The sequence below is a fragment of the Merops nubicus genome, unplaced genomic scaffold, assembly GCF_000691845.1.
Source record: "Merops nubicus isolate BGI_N331 unplaced genomic scaffold, ASM69184v1 scaffold23056, whole genome shotgun sequence".
In the NCBI taxonomy this organism is placed as follows: Eukaryota; Metazoa; Chordata; class Aves; order Coraciiformes; family Meropidae; genus Merops; species Merops nubicus.
The window spans coordinates 329-21,130 of record NW_008613248.1 but is presented as its reverse complement, the minus strand read 5'-3'; the positions used below and the strand labels follow the sequence as shown (position 1 = coordinate 21,130).

Below are 20,802 nucleotides of genomic sequence, written 5' to 3'. Positions count from 1 at the left end.
TTTCTGTCACATAGATTTTAAAAGAAAAACCCTTGGGAAATCAAGAGAGGACAGCAGTCGTGTTACATCGTGTAACGCAGGTCTGGCGCTAGCCTGAAGTCTAGTGGCAACTTAAAAACACTAGTTCTGTACTATATCTGTCTGCTAACAGTAATTTTCTACCTGTGGGAATAGTTTACTAACGTAAGTATCTTCCTCATCAAAGGCTAAAGCTGCTTTTGCTGCTGTTTATCCCAGTGAAAGAGAACAGCAAAATATTTGCCTTTCCATTTAAAACCCCACTCAACTTTATAGGCATGTAGGCAACTGAAATTGTCCAAGGCTAATTACACTATTCCAGTATTTCCATTTTACATGTATCACTTAGTTTCAAGTTTAGGTACTGGTAAATATCTCAGTAAACTTTTGTTGGTGAAATGTGGTGCATTTTGGGGTGAATTTGGAAAGGAATCGGTATCCCTCCCTTTGTGTTGGTTCCAAGTATTCTAATAATGAAAACAGAACACCAGCTGGAGCATTAAACAGTGTGTGTGTGTGTGTGTGTGTGTGTGTGTGTGTGTTAACCTTTGTGAAAGGCTTATTAAACAGATTTCATGTGCTGAGTTATTATTCTAATAGGAAAGTTTATTCTGCTTAGCCACAGATTTTATTTCTGCAGGAATACCTGTCCACACATTCCTATGACAAGACTGACAAAATAACTTTGTCCCTTTCTGTGCTTTTGGCTGGGCATGGACTTCAATTACAAAAATAAATTCATTTTTTACATTGTAAACTATTTACAGGAGGCAGCTTCCAGGATAAAGTTTGAAAGAAAGGAATGTAAATAATCAACACCTTCCAGAAACAGGCAGTCTCTGAGTGGTAGCAGGCCTCACACTGAACAGTTTACAGGTGGAAATCTCACACTCTGTTGCCTATTGGCAAAAATACAGAAGTGTTTTATGCCATACTGTTTTAAAGCCACTGTTAGGTTTCTACCAATTGCTTGTGTTTTCCTTGCACAGCGTGTGCTGCTTGCAGTGGAGGGACTGTAGCCACTGATCCTGGCCCTGCTGCAGTACTGCTGGGTTTGCAGGAACTGGGGCACCCCAGAAGGGACCCCTGCTGCCTGAAGGGTTTCCCGTTTCTCTCTCACTGATCCTGAGTTTAGAAGTTAGTTAGAAGAATAAAAATACTATGTCAGTTTAAATTTTTAAAACCTAATCACATTATCTTTATTGCTACAAATATTACTAGATGAAGTATCTCAATAGCCAGCTGTAGACAGGTTTCTGCTTCTAGAAATCACATGCTTTCAAGAATTAAAGACTTTAACATGGAAATATTTAAGTATTTCAAGAACACATTCTCTTACATTCGTAGTTGGCCTTTAAAAAAGAACTTGCTGGTAGCTGTACATTTCAGTGACAGGGTTGAGTCTGCAGCTTCTGAAACTAAACTGTCTGTTCAGCTCTACCTCTCTGAATGCTTCAGTTAATGTTTGGTTTTTAATCACTGGCTGTTACTATTCCACTATAAAACACAGTTTACTTTTAGGGTAGCCCACTAAATGTAGCAACGGTGGCATTTTTTTTCCTGTCTGTGATGCATATTTTTTAACTTCAATAGTGATAGACATTTGGCAGAGTTAGCTAATTAAACATAAAACTAAATAGCAGAAAATAGATTTCATTCCAATACGTGTATAGGACATTTCAGAATGACTTAGTTGTACAGTTGTCTTCCTCTGCCTCTTAAAGCTTGTCAAAGTATTCTGACAATGCAACATCACTATGTGCCAGTCTTTATATTGTTTGGAAACTATGTAAAATGAAAGATTTAAAAAGTGATTTTTTCCACCTGGACTATTTTCTCTCTGCTGACTTGAAGAATAAACTTGTATTTGTATATGTTGTAAAAAGAAATAAATGTTTTAAGAAGTTGACTGCTTTGCTTTACTGTTCCTGAACTGACAAAGTAATGGCAAATGGCCCCCTTGGATTTTTTCAGAAATTAAATCACATCCATATATGCAAAGACTTAAAAACTAAAATGAACTACTCAAAAGCTACTGAATGGCTACCTAAATAAACAGAAACACAGGTATTACCATCAGTACTATGTAGGTGGTTTTGTAATCTACATAGTAAAATATGTATTTTCTAATCCATTGATAGATGCCTGATCAAAAAATGTTTGTGAATTTATGTTTAACTACTTGAAGATTAGTGAACTAGTCAAATCAGTACTAAAAACAGGTATTAAAATAAGAATAAATTACTTTTAAAACTATCAAGCAACATTTTTATTATTTTAAGGAGGTTAAGCAACTTGAACAAAAGCTTTGCAAAATTTGCAACATGTACCATTATCACATCATAGACTGAACACTAGAAAATGTGTTAGCTGCCAGCCAGGGTCAGCCCAACACACTCCCCTGTAGAATGGAACTCACATGAAGCCAGTCTTCACTTTTCAGTTATTTCATGTATTTTACTTACTGTTTGCAAAGACATTGTGTAGCTGCAAATGAATTCTAAAACAACCAAGCAATAACTAATATTTGGGGAATGAGGAGAACGTTACTTCAAGATAAAATAAAGACTGAAATTCTTACCTTGAATTTGTCCAATATTCTTGACAGTAATGTTTTTTTGAAGACTTTGTAGTAGAGCATTCAAACATGATGACAGTTTACAACTGGAATTCAGTAATTTCAATTTCTCAATACCAGGTTTCATCAGAGGAAAAAAAAGCCCACCAAATGCAAAATCATTTCAAGATGAGATAAATGGTTAGGAGACATCAGCAGAAAAACAGAAAAAAAATGCAATACATATTCCAAATCTCTAGGTATATTAAACATAAAAAAGTCAATATTATGTTAAAATTTCTGAAATATTTATTAATTTATCAACCTAGTGATTTCTCAGGAACACATCTATATTCTGTTAAAAAAAAATAGAAAATATATCACCAAAAATGTGTGGTTGCAAACAAATTTTTAAGTGACCTGGGTCTGTATCTTTAAATTACCAATGTGACTGATCATTGTGGTTCCCAAGCCCTGAGAACATGGGCCCAGTGGCTAAGCAGCCAGGCCTTGTAACTGTGGAAAAACTGCTGTTACATTTTTTTTTGTGTGTTTACATTCAAAGAAAAGCCTACTTGAATTCCTTTAATGATCAGTGAAACTTTCTTTCAGTCCATCTTTTTCCATACTTAAGAAGCCAACTGAACATGGTTGATAGAGACAGTTACACCAAAGATGATGCCTTCAAGTGTTTAGCAAAATCCAAGGGTTTGTGAACAACAGTCTCACTGATGTGTTGTTGAAGCTGTTTGTTTAGCTCTTCATCTATAAATGAATCCATTTGTGAGAATGTATCCTGAAAAATTACAAAATATTGATTCCATTATGAAACAAGGCCAGTATGTATTTTCCATGCATTGCTTAAATTAGCAGTCTTGTTTCCCTCCCATGCCCCTGGTCATCTAGACTAGACCTATGGAACTGGCAGCTCACCTACATCTGGCCTGCCAGAAGTTTCACCTACCTAGCAACAAAGCAACGTCTCAGGCAGGGCTTCATAAGCTCATGGCTTTGGTGAGGACTTTTTTTGTTTTGTTGTAAACTGAGCTTTAGAATACCTTCTACACATAGCCACAGCTCCCAGTTCTAACAGCACTTACACTGCTTCCCATTCAACACCCCTGAGCAAAACAGATCAAGCACCTCTGATCCACGGGCCAGTGGAAGCAGTAATGCTAACAGGAGAGGCTGTGAGCCAGCAAGGAATCCCTGACACTGCCCCCAGAGATCCCTCCTGCCTGCAGCCTCAGCTGGAGCACACTGCTCTCTCCTGGTGCTCAGACCAGGAAGGTCATACACACGAGTTTTAGCTCCCTCTTAAAGTCTTAACACTCACTAGAGTTAAGTATTTGTGCACTCAAGGACAAATGAGATCCTCTCTTTAGTGGTGCACAGGGTAAGATGTTCTTTCCAATTCAGACCTTGTGTCAACAGAGGGAAACGCTGACAGACAACGGCAGCGTGGCACAGAGAAAAACAGGCAGGATAGATAGGGTAAAACTTAGATACTGCCAAAATTTGTTAAATGAATCAAGCAGCCTGAGAGCAGGCAAGACTTCAAGGCACTCTTCCCAGTTATGTGCATTATAACCACTTGTGGACAGTTTGTTCTGTTACCTTCCTCTTCCTTTGTTTTGGCTACCTTAAAAAGCTTGGGTATTTCCTTACTCAAGCACTACACAAATCTCTCTCCTGTTTGCTGCTCCCAGCTTTGTTCTGTCAGAGCTGCTAACCTCACACCCTAGCAGGACAGACACATCAAGAAGTCATTGTAAAAGGCCAGAGAGAGTAAGTACAAATAGTTTCAGAAGCTGCTTCTATAAAATGGAAAAAAAAAAAATGCTCTCAAGGCTTTAATTGTCATCACTGAGTTACAGATTGGAGGCACTAGCAAGGTTAATAGGTTATAATGCTTTCATTGGGAAGAAGGAAAGTTAACTCACTTTTTAAAGGACAGAGCATTCACCGGACATGCATCCAGCTGGCATCTGGAACACATCCAGTGCTGAGGATCTAAGGAGTGTTCACCCATTTCTCCTCATTATACATTATCTCTTGGTTCCTTTCAAATTTACACTTTAAAGCTACAAAGTGACACTAATGGGGATCAGTAGCCTTCTAAATACTGCTTCAAAGGCTCTGGGAAACCAGCTGTCCTGCCAACTATGCACACTAAGGAAAGAGAGATGGCTTTTTATTGCTGGGTTTTGAACACACATTAATTCATCTTTACAGAAAAGGGACAGAAAATCTGCACTGAACCACTGCAAAGTGCACAAGATAAAATAACAGCTACCACATTCACCTTGCTACATTAACCGATGCTCTGGGTTTTCTTGCTCACAGCTTTTCTGCCTTCTTTATAGTCAGTGTTATCTTATGCCAGGTAAAAAAAATATTTGACACGGGAAGTAGAGAAACCAGAAGGCCAAACTAAGTGTGCTAATGTCTGGGCAGTGCATAGTGAGCCAGTAGATAGATACAGGTTAAATTGGTGTATCAACTGGTTACAAAAGGACACTGAGAGATGAGATGGTACCTTTTTTCTGGGTGTTACTGATGCAACGGGAGGATTAAAGGTCATTCCTCTCATATTGTATGCCTCAAAAAGTTCTGTAGCAGAGCTATTGCAAAAACAGTGAAAGAAAAATTGTATTAGATACATTTTCAAATAATATCTCACCAAACCAATAGCAGTGACTTCTCCCCTCCACTATGCTTTAAGAGGCCTCACTGTAAGCATCACCTGGAAAAGCCAACAGCCAGCAAACAATGCAAGAGCAAGTAAACTGTGTCTAAATACTCAGCTGGGGGGGGCAGAAGAAGGAATGAGAGACAAGAAAACTGTCTTGTTGGGTTGCCAGACCTTCAAGCACTCACTTTCCTGTATGTATTTGAAAAAATAAAAATATGAGGATAAAGTTTACCTAGCTGATGATACAATCTGCTAGAATTTCCAACAGTCCCTTACCAAAGGGTTCTATGAAAAGTAAGCAGCCATGGCAGAACAGGGAAGACCATTACATGGGAGGAGAACCGGTTAAAAGACAGGAAACAGAGGACAGGAATCCATGATCTGTTTTTGCAATGCCAGGAAGAAACTAGAGATTTCCACAAGGTCTGTACCAAGACCTTTACTTTTCAACACACACAAAGATGAGCTGGAGAGTACCAAGTTATTTGCAGTAGTAAGAATAAGCTACCTGTGCAGAACTGAAAATAGCCTGTATGCGGTGGTCATTAAAATGGCAAATGAACTTTAGTGTGAAAAAAAGAACAAAACAGAGAGAAAAGCAATCTCAGCTTTGCATATAGCCTGTGAGCTGAGCACTGTCATCACTTAAGGAAAAATTCTTGTTGCTATGACACATGCTTCCATGGGATTGTGGCCTTAATGCTGTTTGGAGTTTAAAAGAGAACGAACAGAAATTAGTTACATCAGTGTGCAAATCCACAGATCACCCACATCTCAAATATTGCATCTGAGTCTCCAATTTCCTCATCTTGAAATAGTCAAATTGGTAAAAGTTCAGGAACAGGCAACAAAGATGATGAAAAGCTTCTGTCTGGTCCAGAACCCTTCAGCCAGAAGAGACAGTAGAAGAAGGGACAATATGACGGAGGTCTACCACGTCATGTGAGGCACAGAAAGAATTAGAGGAAACTCTTCATTTCACCTCCCTGAGCAAGAACCAGGGACTCTTAAATGATGCGTGCTGGCACCAGGTTCAGAACAAAAGGAGGTAGGTCTCAACAAGCTGTGGACTCATGGAACCCTTCCCGAACAATTCTGTGGTTGCAGAATACATACTTTGCTTCAGGGGACACAGAACAGCTTTGAAAAGAACTCCATGCAGAAGTACTAAACAGAAATGGCAGCAGGCTCAGGAATTCCACCAGACTGAAACCAGCCGGAGGCTAGGACCCTGCTCAGAGCGTGTGTCTTACATGCTTACCCTGTTATTTACTCTTCTTGAGGCACCTGCTTCCAGCCACGGCTGAAGACAGGATTCTGAATTAGATCCTTAGTCTGAACCAAGGATGGCTCTTCTTACAATTTAACATACTATGGACCTTACACTACAATTTGTTTTTCAGTTTACATTGGACAGCCACGGCTCAGTGATCCTGATGCATATTCGGATCAGGGCTGCTACTGAGGAATGCAGATACTCTGCTCCCATGGGAAGAAAGCACACTGCACTTAGATTCTTACCCTTGTCACAGCCTGGCAACAAGCCTCAAAAGAAAAGGAAAAAAAGGGCAGCCAACATTCTGTACTGGCAGAAGAACAAAGAAAATGAGTTTGAAGAACAGAATCTTTTAATTTTATGGATAATTCTTTTTAGGGATTCCTTTAATAAAGTATGAGCACTACTCTTTTCAGGGTACTGTTTTTAAAAACAGAACTCTTTGATAACTCACCTTTGGCTCAAATCAAGTGGAAGAGCTGCTGAGCCTTCAGTTGGAGCTCCAGCAATAAGGTGAGCTGCAAATTTCTGCACTGTTGGATGATAGTGTCTCTGAAAGAAAGGAAGAAGGCAGCAGCTGACTGAAGAATAAGGGCTAATGTATTTTTCTATGGTTTCTCACATTTATTTCCATTTCAATAAGATGAAAGGTTCTGCTTCTGTTTTAGATAAACTGAAAAATCATTCAGTTTCTGGGCTTAAGTTAATGAGAACACCCCATCATACATTTATTCACTAGCATGTCATGCTGTGAGCAAAACTCTCTTTGTGTAAAGCATATAACCATTTAGCAGCTATCTACTGCTGACTTTTACTTCCCAAATCACTCAGCTACTCACTAACCTGCAGTAAATGCAGTTCCCACACAGCTGTGTTCTGAGCATTGCAGTGCTCTGGTTCATCTAGTTCTGGGAGATAAATGCCACTGCCTTGAGATTCGTTGTCTAGTAAGAGGTCCATCCTTGGGAATGTCTACAACACAAAAAAGAAGGATGAAGTTGCTTATATTACACATCCAACTATAACATGGTTGGGTTAAGTTCAGGACTTATTCCATGTGATTCAGTCTCAGCAGCATTTAAGGATACTGTGCTTTCATCATTCTCGCTTCAGATGCTTCAAAATATTTTGCATTGAATAAATTTGTCAAAAAAAAAATCAGTAACCTTTAACTAGTAAGCTGAAAATTCCAACACGTAAAACTTACTTGCATTAATACTCTGTTTGTTGCCAAAATGCCAACACTGGAGTTTGGCAGCACGTGAAGAGCAAGTGTGGAAAGTCGCTTTAGGAAAGCAAGAGCTCTCTGCTGGGAGACTTGCTTCCTCCTCTTGGCAAACATGACATCCAGGCACTGCAGCACAATCCCTGTGTCCTCATTGCTACCACCTCAAAAGCAGAATTTCAAACAAAGAGTAAGTGGCCACTTCAAGGAACTCTACCATGGACTGCACGCTGGAACCTGAGAAACAGCACGAAAGCCAGGAGGTTCAAACAGCACTGATGTGATGCAGACACATGCCTCCATCCTTTTTGGGTAACAATAGTCCAGTTTTGAACAGAAAAAATGTGTCATTGTTTCTGTGCTCCTTTCTAAGAAAGTATTCGTTCCATCAAAAAATATTAGAAGCAGTTATTATTTTGATCCTAAGTGCATTCATTGTATCATCTTTTATAAATTCTTAAACAGTGCAAAGGTGTTGTCTTTTACCCATCCAGAACTGCAGAATGTTTTTCTCAGTCTTTCCTCCTTAGTGAATATGTATTTATGAAGTTAACTAAAATGATGTTCATTTCAAACTTTACCTTTCTTTCATAAACTATTCACCTCAGAATTATTAGAATGTTTAGATTAGAAAATTATGTCAGGATTATAAAAATCAGAACGATAAACCAGAATATTTTAGAAAACAATTTAGATTGAAATTATTTTTAAATTACTAGGAAAAAAACAAGATATTTTTATCTATTAGAGAAAGAATTAGAGTAAAAATAGAAAGTATTTTAGTTGCCACTGAAAAAAGCAATTATAAGGTAAAAAAATTAAAAGTGAGGACAGGATAAATGCTTATCCGAGATCACATACTCAGGATTCCCTAATGAAATTACATTATGAGAACCTGTTACCATGTCCTGCAATAATACCTCCAGTATTTGTACTGCAGCAGTGCAATATTCAACTTGAGAAAAAAGTAGATTTAAACCAGACAGTAATCTTTTCAGAACTCAGGAATCTTAAAACTACTGTAATTTATTAACACCACATTAAGACTATGATACCAAAGAAGCAGAATAAACATTATCTAGGTAAAGACTGAAAGTAACGTGGACTTACCTGCATGTAGGCTGAACAGTGTCTTGTAAAGGTGTGTGTAGAATTTCATTGGATCGATGTTAAGAACATCACCTATTAACATAATCCCAAATAAATATATTTACTCCATTCATTTATCAGAAAACATTAGGCAAAAGTTTGTTTTTAAAGATCTCCTACCTTGACCAGAGAGTATATGAAAAGCACTGAGAATGCAATGAAGACTCTCACGATAGCTTAAACCCTAAGAATACAGAACTGATTAAGTACCCAAAAGTGTACTTTTAATTTTAAGAAAACTGTAATAAAAGTATGCTCAACTTACCCCAGAGGCAATAAGAGAATGAAGGACAATCAACAGGTCATCAAAAAATTCCACATTTATGAGATGAGCAAACCTTGAATCAAAGAGATTTTATTTTTCAGCTATAGGCATTATCTGCAAACTCAGCTCAAAGTATTTCAAATTACCACAATCCACAGCTTAAAAGGAGAGCTAAATCAAATGCTGAACACCTATTGTCTTCACACAGATGGATGATTCAGCCCCCAACTGCTAATCACAGCTTCCCTACAGCACTTGAGACATGGTCATGTTCTTCAGGAAATAATCTGACAAAATAATGGGATCACATCACACTCTCTTGGCTTTGCATCACATCAATTCTATTATGGCAAATTTCACATCACATTGAAATATTTTTAAAAGTAGGTAGAAACTTCAAAACTTAAAAGAATTCCTACAAATTTGTCAGGGACTGACTGTCTTCTCTCACTGCTTTTCAATCCCTTTCAAAGACAAAAATCCTTTTAGTGCTTTATGTCTTTTCTAACACACACAACAGAAAGTGTACTCAGTTCTTACTTTGCAAGGCCTTCTAGCACAGCTGGCAAGAGTGGAGACTTCTGAGCTTTCTTCAGTATTCTAAAGTAAGTTACAAATACAATATTCAAGGTCTCTGTGTGCTGAAGGAAAGAAAACAAATTAAAATGCTTAAGCATGGAAACCAGACATTTCTACTTCACTTAAACTGAACTGAAAATGCCTCTCTCTGTCCAAGCCTGCACTCAGGCCTTCCAGACCAGCCCTGGCACTGCTCTTTTTATGCTGAAAAGCTCAAGTCCTTCTCTTCTGCCCCCTACTTTGTCCCCTCATACTTGCCTAGCTAAACAGCCTCTCTTCCCCTCAGTCCATTCTAGCCAAACTCCTCCTTTGCCTGACGGCCACGCTGAGAGGCAGGTACCATGGGGGGCATGCGGCGATGAATTCAAGTTCCTTTTTGTGCAGAGAACAGGTAAATAGGGATGGCTACACTGACTTTCCTGGGTACACCAAAAGGGCTCAGTTTACTGAAATCTAGACCTCTGGCACAGGCAAAATGTTTGCAAGATGCCAAGAGAGGTGTGGAATGCTGACAGCTTGGGATGGAGGGGAGACACTTGGTTACAAACGGGTTAGGAGCTGCTACTTCGCAAAAATACACCCCTCCTGTGAAGGCAGGTTGAGAGAGAGTTGGGGTTGTTCAGCCTGGAGAAGAGAAGGCTCCAGGGGGACCTTATAGCAACCTTCCAGTACCTGAAAGGGGCCTACAAGAAAGCAGGGGAGGGACTATTCACAAGGATTTGTAATGACAGGACAGGGGGTAATGGCTTTAAGCTAGAAAAGGGTAAGTTTAGGCTAGATGTTAGGAGAAAGTTCTTCAGTATGAGGGTGACAGACCACTGGAATAGGTTGGCCAGAGAGGTGGTGGAGGCCCCATCCCTGGAGACATTCAAGGTCAGGCTGGATGAGGCTCTGAGCAGCCTGACATAGTTAGAGGTGTCCCTGTTTATGGCAGGGGGTTGGACTAGATGATCTTCAGAGGTCCCTTCCAACCCAATACATTCTATGATTCTATGATTAAAAATAGGAAAATAATCTCTAAATTACTTACTAGCTTTAGTTTTTTTTCTTTACTTTCTGATGCTTCTGCTTCCAAGAGTTCTCGTTCCAGTTTCTCTTCTGCTTTCTTCCACTGAAAACATACAGTTGATTTTAAGACAACAGACTGAATGTTTCCAACCAGCCTGGATATCCAGGTTCCAAAGATACCCAGAGAACAAATCTTCCATGATTGGTGAGTTAGGTCACCCTGTGATACTACAGGGTAAACAGCTTAGATAGATTCCTTCCTATCAGAAACAAGCAATCAAAAGCATTATCAACACCAAAGAGAAAAAAAATAAAAAGGAATTACATTCCCTAAATGCAAACGCTAATCACTGATGCTGAGAGTTAGCAGCAGCAACAGCAGTGCAATCATTGCTAGAACAAATTGCTACACAGAAAGTCACTTAAGTAGAGAAGGAGAAGGCACACTTCATACCTTTCTTTGCATTCTTGAAAGATTTTTTCTTTTCTCTTTGTACGTCATGAACTTTTTCTTTGGTGCAATGTCTTCAGAATCTTTTTGTAATTCTACTTCCTTAATTCTTAAGTGAAGAAATACTTTTAACACCTATGGTAAAATAAAATAAATACAATGAAAGTTGATCCACTTAACCTGACTTAACCCATGTCTCTTGTCCAGATCTGATCTCCTCTTCCCAGTCCCTTTGCCTTGCCCCATCTCTCTCTCTAACCCTCTGGCTCATCCCATTCCTAAGCTGCCTGTGTTCTGACAGAGTGAGGAAGTTCTGCTTCTCTGCAGCCAGCAGCTGCCCTAACTTCAACTTCAGATTTTTTTTTAAACCACTGCCAAAAAATAAATTGTGTAGTACAACAGAAAGACTCTTACCTCAGGTCTGACATCGTAATTTCTACCCCTCACAAGGCCAGAAATGACCTTGACTACGCCAAGTGAAGCGTAGCCCAACTTGTCTTGTTTAAAGAGCTTCTTAACGGCCTCAACGCACAGGTCAGAAATCTGAAAAGTGAATTCAAACAAATTCTTCTGTAAAGCCAGGTCCACAACAGCAGCTAACTGATAGTAGTGGTGTTATTTACTAAAAAGAAAGTGGACACAGCTTGTAAAACAGCAAAAAGATATGGCCACAAGATCTTGATATTGTGAAATAAAGCTCAGAAATAGATTTATTTTTTTCATGCAAAACAAGATCTCTTTGCCTATCAGAAAATGACTTACCATTTTTGATGTATCATTCATGAGTGGAACAATGAGAACAATAATGTTATTGTGGAAGTTAAAGTGGGGTAGGGCCACGAGCAGCTCACACAGACACTTCACTGCTATCTCTGCCAGACCTTTATATGCTTTTAACGAGATGACATTGCTTTTCTTCAACTTTCTTTGTTTCCAGTCTGCAGAAAATATTATTTTTAGCTATTACTGTTCAGAATGTAGTGTAGAGCAGCTTCTAAGTATTTACATTTTTAGTTACTGCAGGCATTCTCCTGCATATTTAATGCAAGTACTATGTCAACTACAGCAGGTAGCATTCAATCAGAGGATGCAAAGTGTGATGCCACGATTGTGCCTTTACTACAAAAAATGGGAAATGTTGACTGTACCTTTAATCGTTTGTTCCAGATTTTCCAAGTAAAATTTATACTGGCTCACAAGGCCTTCTTCAAATTCTCTCAGTTTCTGAGTTGCTTTTTTAACCTGTAAACAGATCATAAATGAAATTTTATTTGGAGAGCTAAATCCTGAAATTAGCCAATACTGAAAAAAAAAAGTTTTTAAACAAATATCAGATATCTAAGTATTCTTTTCTTCTAGAAAGTTATTCCTAGAACTGTATTAAAAATAAATTATTCCTATGTATTTCTGTATATGTTGCTGCACAGAGAAGGTCTTTTCCAACTAGGCCTACTTCACTATAGAGACTGAACTGAAATTTTCAACTAGATGTGATTTTAAAGCCATGACTTTAAACTGCACTACCTGTATTCAGAAAGCCTTCTGAAGGTTAAAAACAAGCTCCAGAAAACAAGTTACTCTGCATTTGTTCAGTAAATTATTGAAACACTTTTCAAAGAAATCTGTGCCAGGTAGGTGACAATGTTGCACAATTTGCTTTCTTTCTAGTTCCCTTCTGTGTGACACAAAACACCATCTTATTACAAGGTTTATGAAGAACGTCACCCAGGCTTGATATACTACTTTCACCCTAGGTTTGGTTTACAACTTTCATACACTATTTTTTCCCTCCATTACCACAAGCACATTACCTACTTACTGAAGGAATTACACAACAATTACAGGTTCAAAACAAAGACCTCTGCCCCTGAAAGTGTCACAGTTAGTTTTACTATTTGTGCATTTGTCATCTTTTGCTCAAAGCTATTATTTTATATGAATCAAATCTGCATTAGTATTTTATATAAATTGAAAAAAACCAGAACTAGTCACAGTACTCTACAAAGAAATTCAGTATTTTACCTTGGTAGCCTTTTCCATTTCAGTCAGAGGTCGAATTTTATAAGAAGGCACAATATCCTTGAATATCTCCATCAAAGAGACCATGACCAGCTTCCGAACAATCACAGCCACGTTAGGATCCTGCTCCATCAGCATGGCACGCAGCTCCTTCAACTTTTTAATCTGATTAACGGAAGAGGGAGATAAAGTCAGCTGAAAATCATCCTCAAACCAAGTATACAAGCACAACGTACGCTCCAGCAAGTTTCCCACAAGAAAAGTGCCTCATTTTTAAATACTAGAAAGGGAAAGCCGTTAACTCAGCAGCTACTCAAACTCTACTTAGCATCACCTGAAGAGCCAAGAAATACTAGATATCCCAATAAAAATTTTTATCTTAGGAAAGTTCAAACTGTCCTGCTATTACAAACTTGCACAGAATTCTAGAAAATTACTAGCATATCCTGAAACACAGACAACTGAAATCAGAGCTTAACTAAGGAGGTCATGCTTATGGAACAAGGTAGCTGGGACAGGAAATAGCACAGGCAGCATTATTCCTAAAGCCCCAAGTGTTCAAAGGGACAAACCACTCCTGAACAGAGAAAACAGTCACAGGATCTTCACCCAATTCAAACCTTCTTACCAACTCGTGGGGCAGTTTCACTGTTAGCTGCTCCCTGGGAAGTGATACAGCACTGACCTTTTTCCTTGTTCTACCTTTGTATTTTTCTGCCTTTGCTACTGTTTGGTCTTTAATTATGGACTTACTACACAACACAGGCACACATACATGCTTCTTTAGTAACTGCTACCTACATTGTTGTCTGGCTCAGAGAGAATGGCAGATGCTAAGGCAGCGATGTGCATCTTCCTTTCCTGCAGCTTTTCCCTCCTTTTAGCAGCCATCTCCTCAGGAGTGAGAGCAGGCAGGGGTTCCTCACTGGAGTCTACCAGAAGGTGTCAGAGTTAGAAAAGGGAGACACTAAGGAAGTGGCTTAACAAATACCATGTTGCAAATAGTTCTAGATACTGTATTTCACATGAGTACCCCAATAACCCCATGCAAGAATAATACACACAGTTCCACAGTAAAAGAAGCTTTAAGAGTGACCTTGTTAGAGCTTATATTAACCCACAGATTAATTTTTGCTCGCTCCAAAATCTTATACTTGCAAAAAAAAATGGACCAAATGTTTTTGAATCTGCAAATGGTAGTACAGTGGGAACATATAAACTCAAGATATGACCTCAACTGTGCCAAGAAATTACAGTGCTCTGCAATTTGCAGCAAATTATCCACCATTTGCTTTTCCTTTTAAAAATATCACTGTTTTATTTGTGTCTTCTGAGTATTATTTTGCTACAAGGATTCTCTTCCTCAATACCCGATTAGAGAATAATGACCTGGAATTGGCAGAGTTACAACTGCAACTGTTATTTGAATATGACTCTTAACTGGATAGCAAACTGTAAATCAAAATCTGAATGTCTTGGTATACTGATATTTTAAGTAAAAAAATTCAAAGACAGACACTCAAAAGCCTACACAAGTCAGTGTCCTGAACTGCATTTCAAAATTATCTCAGAGTAATCAAACTAGAACCACAGCATATATTCTTTAAATAATACCAAGATTTCCCCTCTCACTAGCAAAGATGACACAACTGATACAAGGAACTCCATGCAAACATCAGCTCCATATGCAAATCAAATTAATTTAAAAGAGATATTCTGAAGCCAGTTGTTCCTCAGGACGTGGGATCCTAACAGGTGAGAAAGCAACCTCTGAATCACTGTCATGCTTTGAGGGCAACCTGGCAACGAACACGTTAAAAAATATGCTAAACAAAACACACTTAAATTACAAACTTCCTTAGGGAATAGCAAAATACTCTTCAGATGTGTCAGTGATTTGGAAAAACAAACGATCAAACAACAAAAAACAAACATAATGTTTTATCACCCTCTGCTTCCTCCATTTCTTCAGTGTCCTCTTCTTCACCCTCTGCAACATTGTGAACTGAAAAAATAAAGTGTCTAGTGTCAAGAATATACTAAATACTGAGGAACTTCAAAAGAAAACATTATATACATCTTGGCTACTATACTGATTCCAGAATCTGTGTCCTACCTGGCTTTTCCACAGTTTGGGGAATAATGCCACCCTTGTCTTTGATGGGGAGCAAATGGATGAGTTCTTTTTCTGGCTCAGTCTGCATGCGTCTTGGCACCTTCTCATATTTGTCAATCACACTTTCATGCTTTCTTTTTTTGATATGAACAGGTTCACTGAAAAACACAAGGCAAACTAAATAAATTAGCTATCAAGTTAGACAAGAACCATGTCTGACAGTATACTAACTGGATTAGGTGTCTGCATTTAGAAAAATAAACAATGGCTGATCTTATTTAGTGGAATGTTTGAGTGTGCTCACCATTGACAGCACCAGTTACCACTCAATCAAACAATGTTAATCTGCATATGACCTTTGAATTCAGGGCAATACAGTTTTCCCATCTTCTTTTTAGTGGAAACTAAATGTGAAATGAGTAAAGACAAAATGAGAATCTGGCAGGTCAGCCAACTTCATGCATTTTGTAACATTAGCATATGAGTGTAAACACACACATGCAAAGTGCTCACGCAGATTTTGGATTTACAAAAAAAACACATTAAATGGTGTAACCATTTATAGTGCATGCACACTATGAAGTGTGTTATCTGTTTATCTCATTAAAAAACTAAAAGTCAGGGATGAAGAATCACATTGTTGAAGCCACACCATCTGCCTTATAACAGGAACATTGCTTTTGTTCCATAAGGGGCAGAGTTTCAACTATGGACATCTGAAGGGCTCTGAAAGCTCTGGGCTCAGAGACTGCTAGGCCTCAGAGAGTAAAAATCACATGTATGAGAAGTACTTTTACATCCCAGAGTCTATTCAGATGCCCCACAGACACAACACTGTCACTCTGTGTGTGCATTGTAAGGACAGTGCACCAGTCTTGCTGTCCTTGTGCAGATCAAACCTTTCCTGTGTACCCAAATTCTACTCAATGAGCACAGGAATCCTACCATCTGTGACTGATCTGTTGAGCATGAAGAAGATACAGCTGCTGTGAAAACAAGGGAATTCAGGGTTGTACCAGACATTTGGTAACCCCAGCACTAGCTGAGGGGTTCTGAAATAGCTCTGCCCCCATTCATGTCACAGTAAGGGACTCAGGGACTCTTCTAAGTAAGGCAACAGTGAACAAATCAGATGAAGCTTGTAAAGGCAAACATCCTTCAGAGAAGTGATTTCAGCCTTAAAATATTAAAAAATTTAGAATACAAGATCTCAGGACAGCCTCTCTCACCTAGGACAGAGTGCTGTTTTTCCTGCCTCCCTCCACACTGTGCTCCCTGACTGCATGAGCAGGTGCCCTGGCTGGGCTGAAGAGGCTCACTAAAGTGCTGCCTCGAAGGCCTCCAGCAGCCAGCAGGCAAGCAGAACTAGGACCCTCTCACTGGCCAAACAGTCCAGTGTCTTCATGAAGATGTCCCACTTGTAATTCAGACAGAGTAGTTAATTAGAAGAGTTTTAGTTATAAGGCAAAATTATTGAGCAGAACCAGTTCTATTTATCCCAAACCAGGGTACAGGTAAAGGAGCAACTACTTATGTGTTTTTTTTCCACCATTCTAAAAACGCCTTGTCCTAATGAATGCAAGACACAAAGAACTGCATCTTGCAAAATGTCACTAAATAAAAACACACAATAAATTTTGAGTTTTACATGACATTCAGTTAGTTGCGGGAAGGGGAAGTTTTAAAGTACAACGCTTTTAATTTAAGACCTTGCAACATGGCTGCAAGGGACCACACAGTACAGTACAGCACAATTACAACTCTGGAGATAAAAAGCCACTTACTACTTTCCTTAGAAACTACAATAAATTTTTAATTAGTAACTATAATCAGCATTAACAAATTAATTTATACTGGAATTAGTGGGAAAAAAAAAGCTACAAGAAATGCTCTCTCTTCTTTGATGATCAAAGGACTGGGAAGCTGCCATATGAGGAAAGGCTGAGAGAACTGGGTTTGTTCTGCCTTGAGAAAAAAAGTCTTAGGGGAGACCTTATCATCGTGCTCCAGTATTTAAAGGGTGGCTACAAAGAAGAGGGAGACTCCCTTTTTACAAGGAGTCACATAGAAAAGACAAAGGGTAATGGGTACAAGTTAATCCTAGGGATATTCCAATTGGACACAAGATGAAATTTTTTCACAGGGAGAATAATCACCCACTGGAATAACCTCCCCAGGGATGTGGTGGATTCCCCAATACAGGACACTTTCAAGCTTTGGCTGGACAGAGTGCTGGGCCATCTTGTCTAGACCACGTTTTTGCCAAGAAAGGTTGGAATAGATGAATCTTGAGGTCCCTTCTGACCTAGTATTCTATGATTCTTGAAAGCAATAAAAAATATTTTTTGGTCATTTCAACATTTAGTCTGAAACAACTCCAGAACTAAAGAAAACTGAAGTTTACAAGGAGAATTAAAACCACCCTGCAGCAGCTAGGCATACAGTCTTTTCACATTCATCAAAAAAGGCAAGGTTTTCAGTCAGTCATGTAATCAGACCACTCTGCAGAAGTGTATTTGTAAAGACAATTCCACAGCTAGGGACACTGTCCATTTAGTATGAATGTTTTGGTGTTGCATGTTTGCAGACATGGCATCCAGAACATTATTTTTTTTTAACAGGAATTTGCAATGCAGTAAGAAAAGTATAGTGGCCCAAAGTCCACGGAACATCTTGAATACTCTATACAGGAAAAAAATAAGATGATATGCAGATTAAAGCAGTTATTTCAGTTGAAGGAATGCTACTCATCTCACAGTCAGAGACCTCTGGGGAAGGAATACTGTGTAGGAACAGCAGCTTCAAGGTCAGGCAGAGCAGGTGAATGTACTGATACACATCAATGCATTAATACTGAATGTGCTGACAGACTGGTGTTTCCCTGCAGTTCTAATTTAGTGTTTAAGGAAACACTAAAGAACACAGACTGAAAGCAACCTCCTGATACATGTTACGTTACATATTAATTGTACATTAACCGCACAAAGATTAATTAGTATGAAAAGTAGACATCACAACACTTACTCAGAAGAAAGATCTCTGGTTAGAAAGGAAGCCTTTTGAGCCAAATCTTCAATTAATTGTAAGTCATCTTCATCCATCATGTCCAGTGGAAGAGCATCTTCTTCTTCTTCCTCCCGTTTCCCAGCTATTTTAGAAGATGATGTGTACAGATTAAGATCCTGTACAAACAATCAAACTTGAAAACCTAACTCTGCCTACACCTGTGAGTCTATTCTACACCTTTCATACCTTCTAGTTCAACCCAGAACTCATCAACCTTCATGCACGTGTTTTGTGTTATCCCAGAGAACTGCCTCTTTCTTGTGACATTCAATAATGATCAGAGCAAACACATCTCTACCATCTCCAACTGTCTTTCTGCTAGAATGGCTACATTTTATAGCTTTCATCACTCTCATTTTCTTTCCTTTAAACAAGAACAGCAATTATTGGTATACAGAAAACGAAATGTTGTTTTCTTTACATAATTTTACAACATGAAGCAGCAGGGTATTTAGCAACCATCACACCTTCTCACTTAGAAAAATAACTCTGCACACTTACCAACTTGTTTTTTCTTGCATTCTTCCAATGGAAAAGGTTTTCTAGAGATAGCATCTCTGACAGCTTCCCTTAGCTTCTTTTGTTCTTTTCGATACTTCTTAGCAGCACTCTGCTGCTTGTACTGTTTATTCTTTAATTTGTTGTCAAGTTTTATTTTACTAGTCCTCAGTAACTTGCGAAAGCTGGGAACTTGTTTTTTGTTTCTTCTCTAGGAAACATACAGAAAACTACAAGTAACTGACAGGTTCATAGCCTTTATGAAATTTATGTCACCGTTTCACACCTCATTAGGTTCATGTATCCACTAGGGCTTTACAATGTGTTTCTTCCAAACACTGTAATCAAGTTAGCTCCAAATCTACCCATGGGATTAGGGCCCTAGCAGGGGGAGATGCGTCTTTAGCAAGGGGACAAGTTGCTGGACCCGTGTGGAACTCCTCAAATGTGTTAACAGAGTGACTACATCAGTGGACAAGGGAAGCCATAGATGTAATCTATCTGGACTTCTACAAGGCCTTTGACATGGTCCCCCACAACATCCTCCTCTCTAAGTTAGAAAAATACAGATTTGATGGATGGACTGTTAGGTGGATAAGGAATTGGCTGGATGGTTGGATTCAGAGGGTACTGGGACCAGTAATGCTTAAAATCTTCACTGATAGATTGAGTGGGATCAGTGGGACTGAGTGCAAGTTGGGAGATGACACCAAGCTGAGTGGCGAGACTGACATGCCAGAGGGATGGCACGTCACCCAGAGGGACCTGCACGAGCTTAAGAAGTGGGCCCACATGAACTTCATGAGGTGCAACAAGGCCAAGTGCAAGGTCCTGCACCTGGATAGAGGCAATGCTCATTATCAATACAGGCTGGGGATACTGTTATTGAGAGCAGCCCTGCAGAAAAGGATTTGGGACTACTGGTGGATGAAAAGCTGGACACGAGCCAATAGTGCCTGCTTACAGCCCAGAAGGCAAATCACGTACTGGGCTGCATCAAAAGCAAGTGTGGCCAGCAGACTGAGAGAAGTGATTCTGCCCTTCTGCTCTGCTCTGGTGAGATGTCAGCTGGAGTACTGTGTCCAGCTCTGGAGTCCTCAGCACAGGAAAGACAGTGACCTGTTAGAAAGGGTCCAGAGGAGGGCCACAAAAATTATCAGAGGGCTGGAGCACCTCTCCTACAAAGACAGGCTGAGAGAGCTGGGGTTGAGCAGCCTAGAGAAGAGAAGGCTCCAGGGAGAACTTATGGTGGCCTTCCAGTACCTGAAGGGGGTCTACAGGAAAGTTGGGGCAGGACTGCTTACAAGGGTGTTTAGTGACAGGATATGGGGCAATAGAAAGTTGGTTCTCGCAGCCCAAACAGCCAATCATGGACTGGGTTGCATCAAAAGAAGTGTGGCCAGCAGAAAGAGGGAAGAGATTCTACCCCTCTACTATGCTCTGACTAGACCTCACCTGGAGTACTGTGTTCAGATCTGGAGTCCTTAGCATAGGAAAGACATTGACCTGTTAGAAAGGGTCCAGAGGAGGGCCACAAAAATTATCAGAGGGCTGGAGCACCTCTCCTACAAAGACAGGCTGAGAGAGCTGGGGTTGAGCAGCCTAGAGAAGAGAAGGCTCCAGGGAGAACTTATGGTGGCCTTCCAGTACCTGAAGGGGGTCTACAGGAAAGTTGGGGCAGGACTGCTTACAAGGGTGTTTAGTGACAGGATATGGGGCAATAGTTTTAAACTCAAGCAAGGTAGAATTAGATTAGACATTAGGAGGAAGCTATTTACTATGAGGGTGGTGAAACACTGGAGCAGGCTGCCAGAGAGGAGGTGGATGCCCCATCCCTGGAGACATTCGAGGTCAGGCTTGGTGAGGCTCTGAGCAACCTG

The 20,802-nt window shown here is 39.5% G+C and overlaps 1 protein-coding gene across 1 annotated transcript; it reads right to left on the bottom strand.

The window, feature by feature from the left end:
- Positions 1–3,120: 3,120 nt before the first annotated feature.
- NOC3L (nucleolar complex associated 3 homolog (S. cerevisiae)) lies at positions 3,121–20,428 on the bottom strand (the record flags this gene model as incomplete). Its single annotated transcript, XM_008941851.1, has 21 exons — positions 3,121–3,371; positions 5,115–5,199; positions 7,001–7,098; positions 7,390–7,518; positions 7,754–7,935; positions 8,882–8,953; positions 9,041–9,104; positions 9,186–9,258; positions 9,726–9,826; positions 10,795–10,875; positions 11,227–11,358; positions 11,638–11,766; positions 11,986–12,161; positions 12,372–12,465; positions 13,246–13,407; positions 14,044–14,174; positions 15,191–15,247; positions 15,359–15,516; positions 18,383–18,506; positions 18,926–19,133; positions 20,378–20,428. Coding segments are annotated over 21 exons (2,439 nt in total), but the record flags the coding sequence as incomplete, so codon positions are not given.
- Positions 20,429–20,802: the final 374 nt, after the last annotated feature.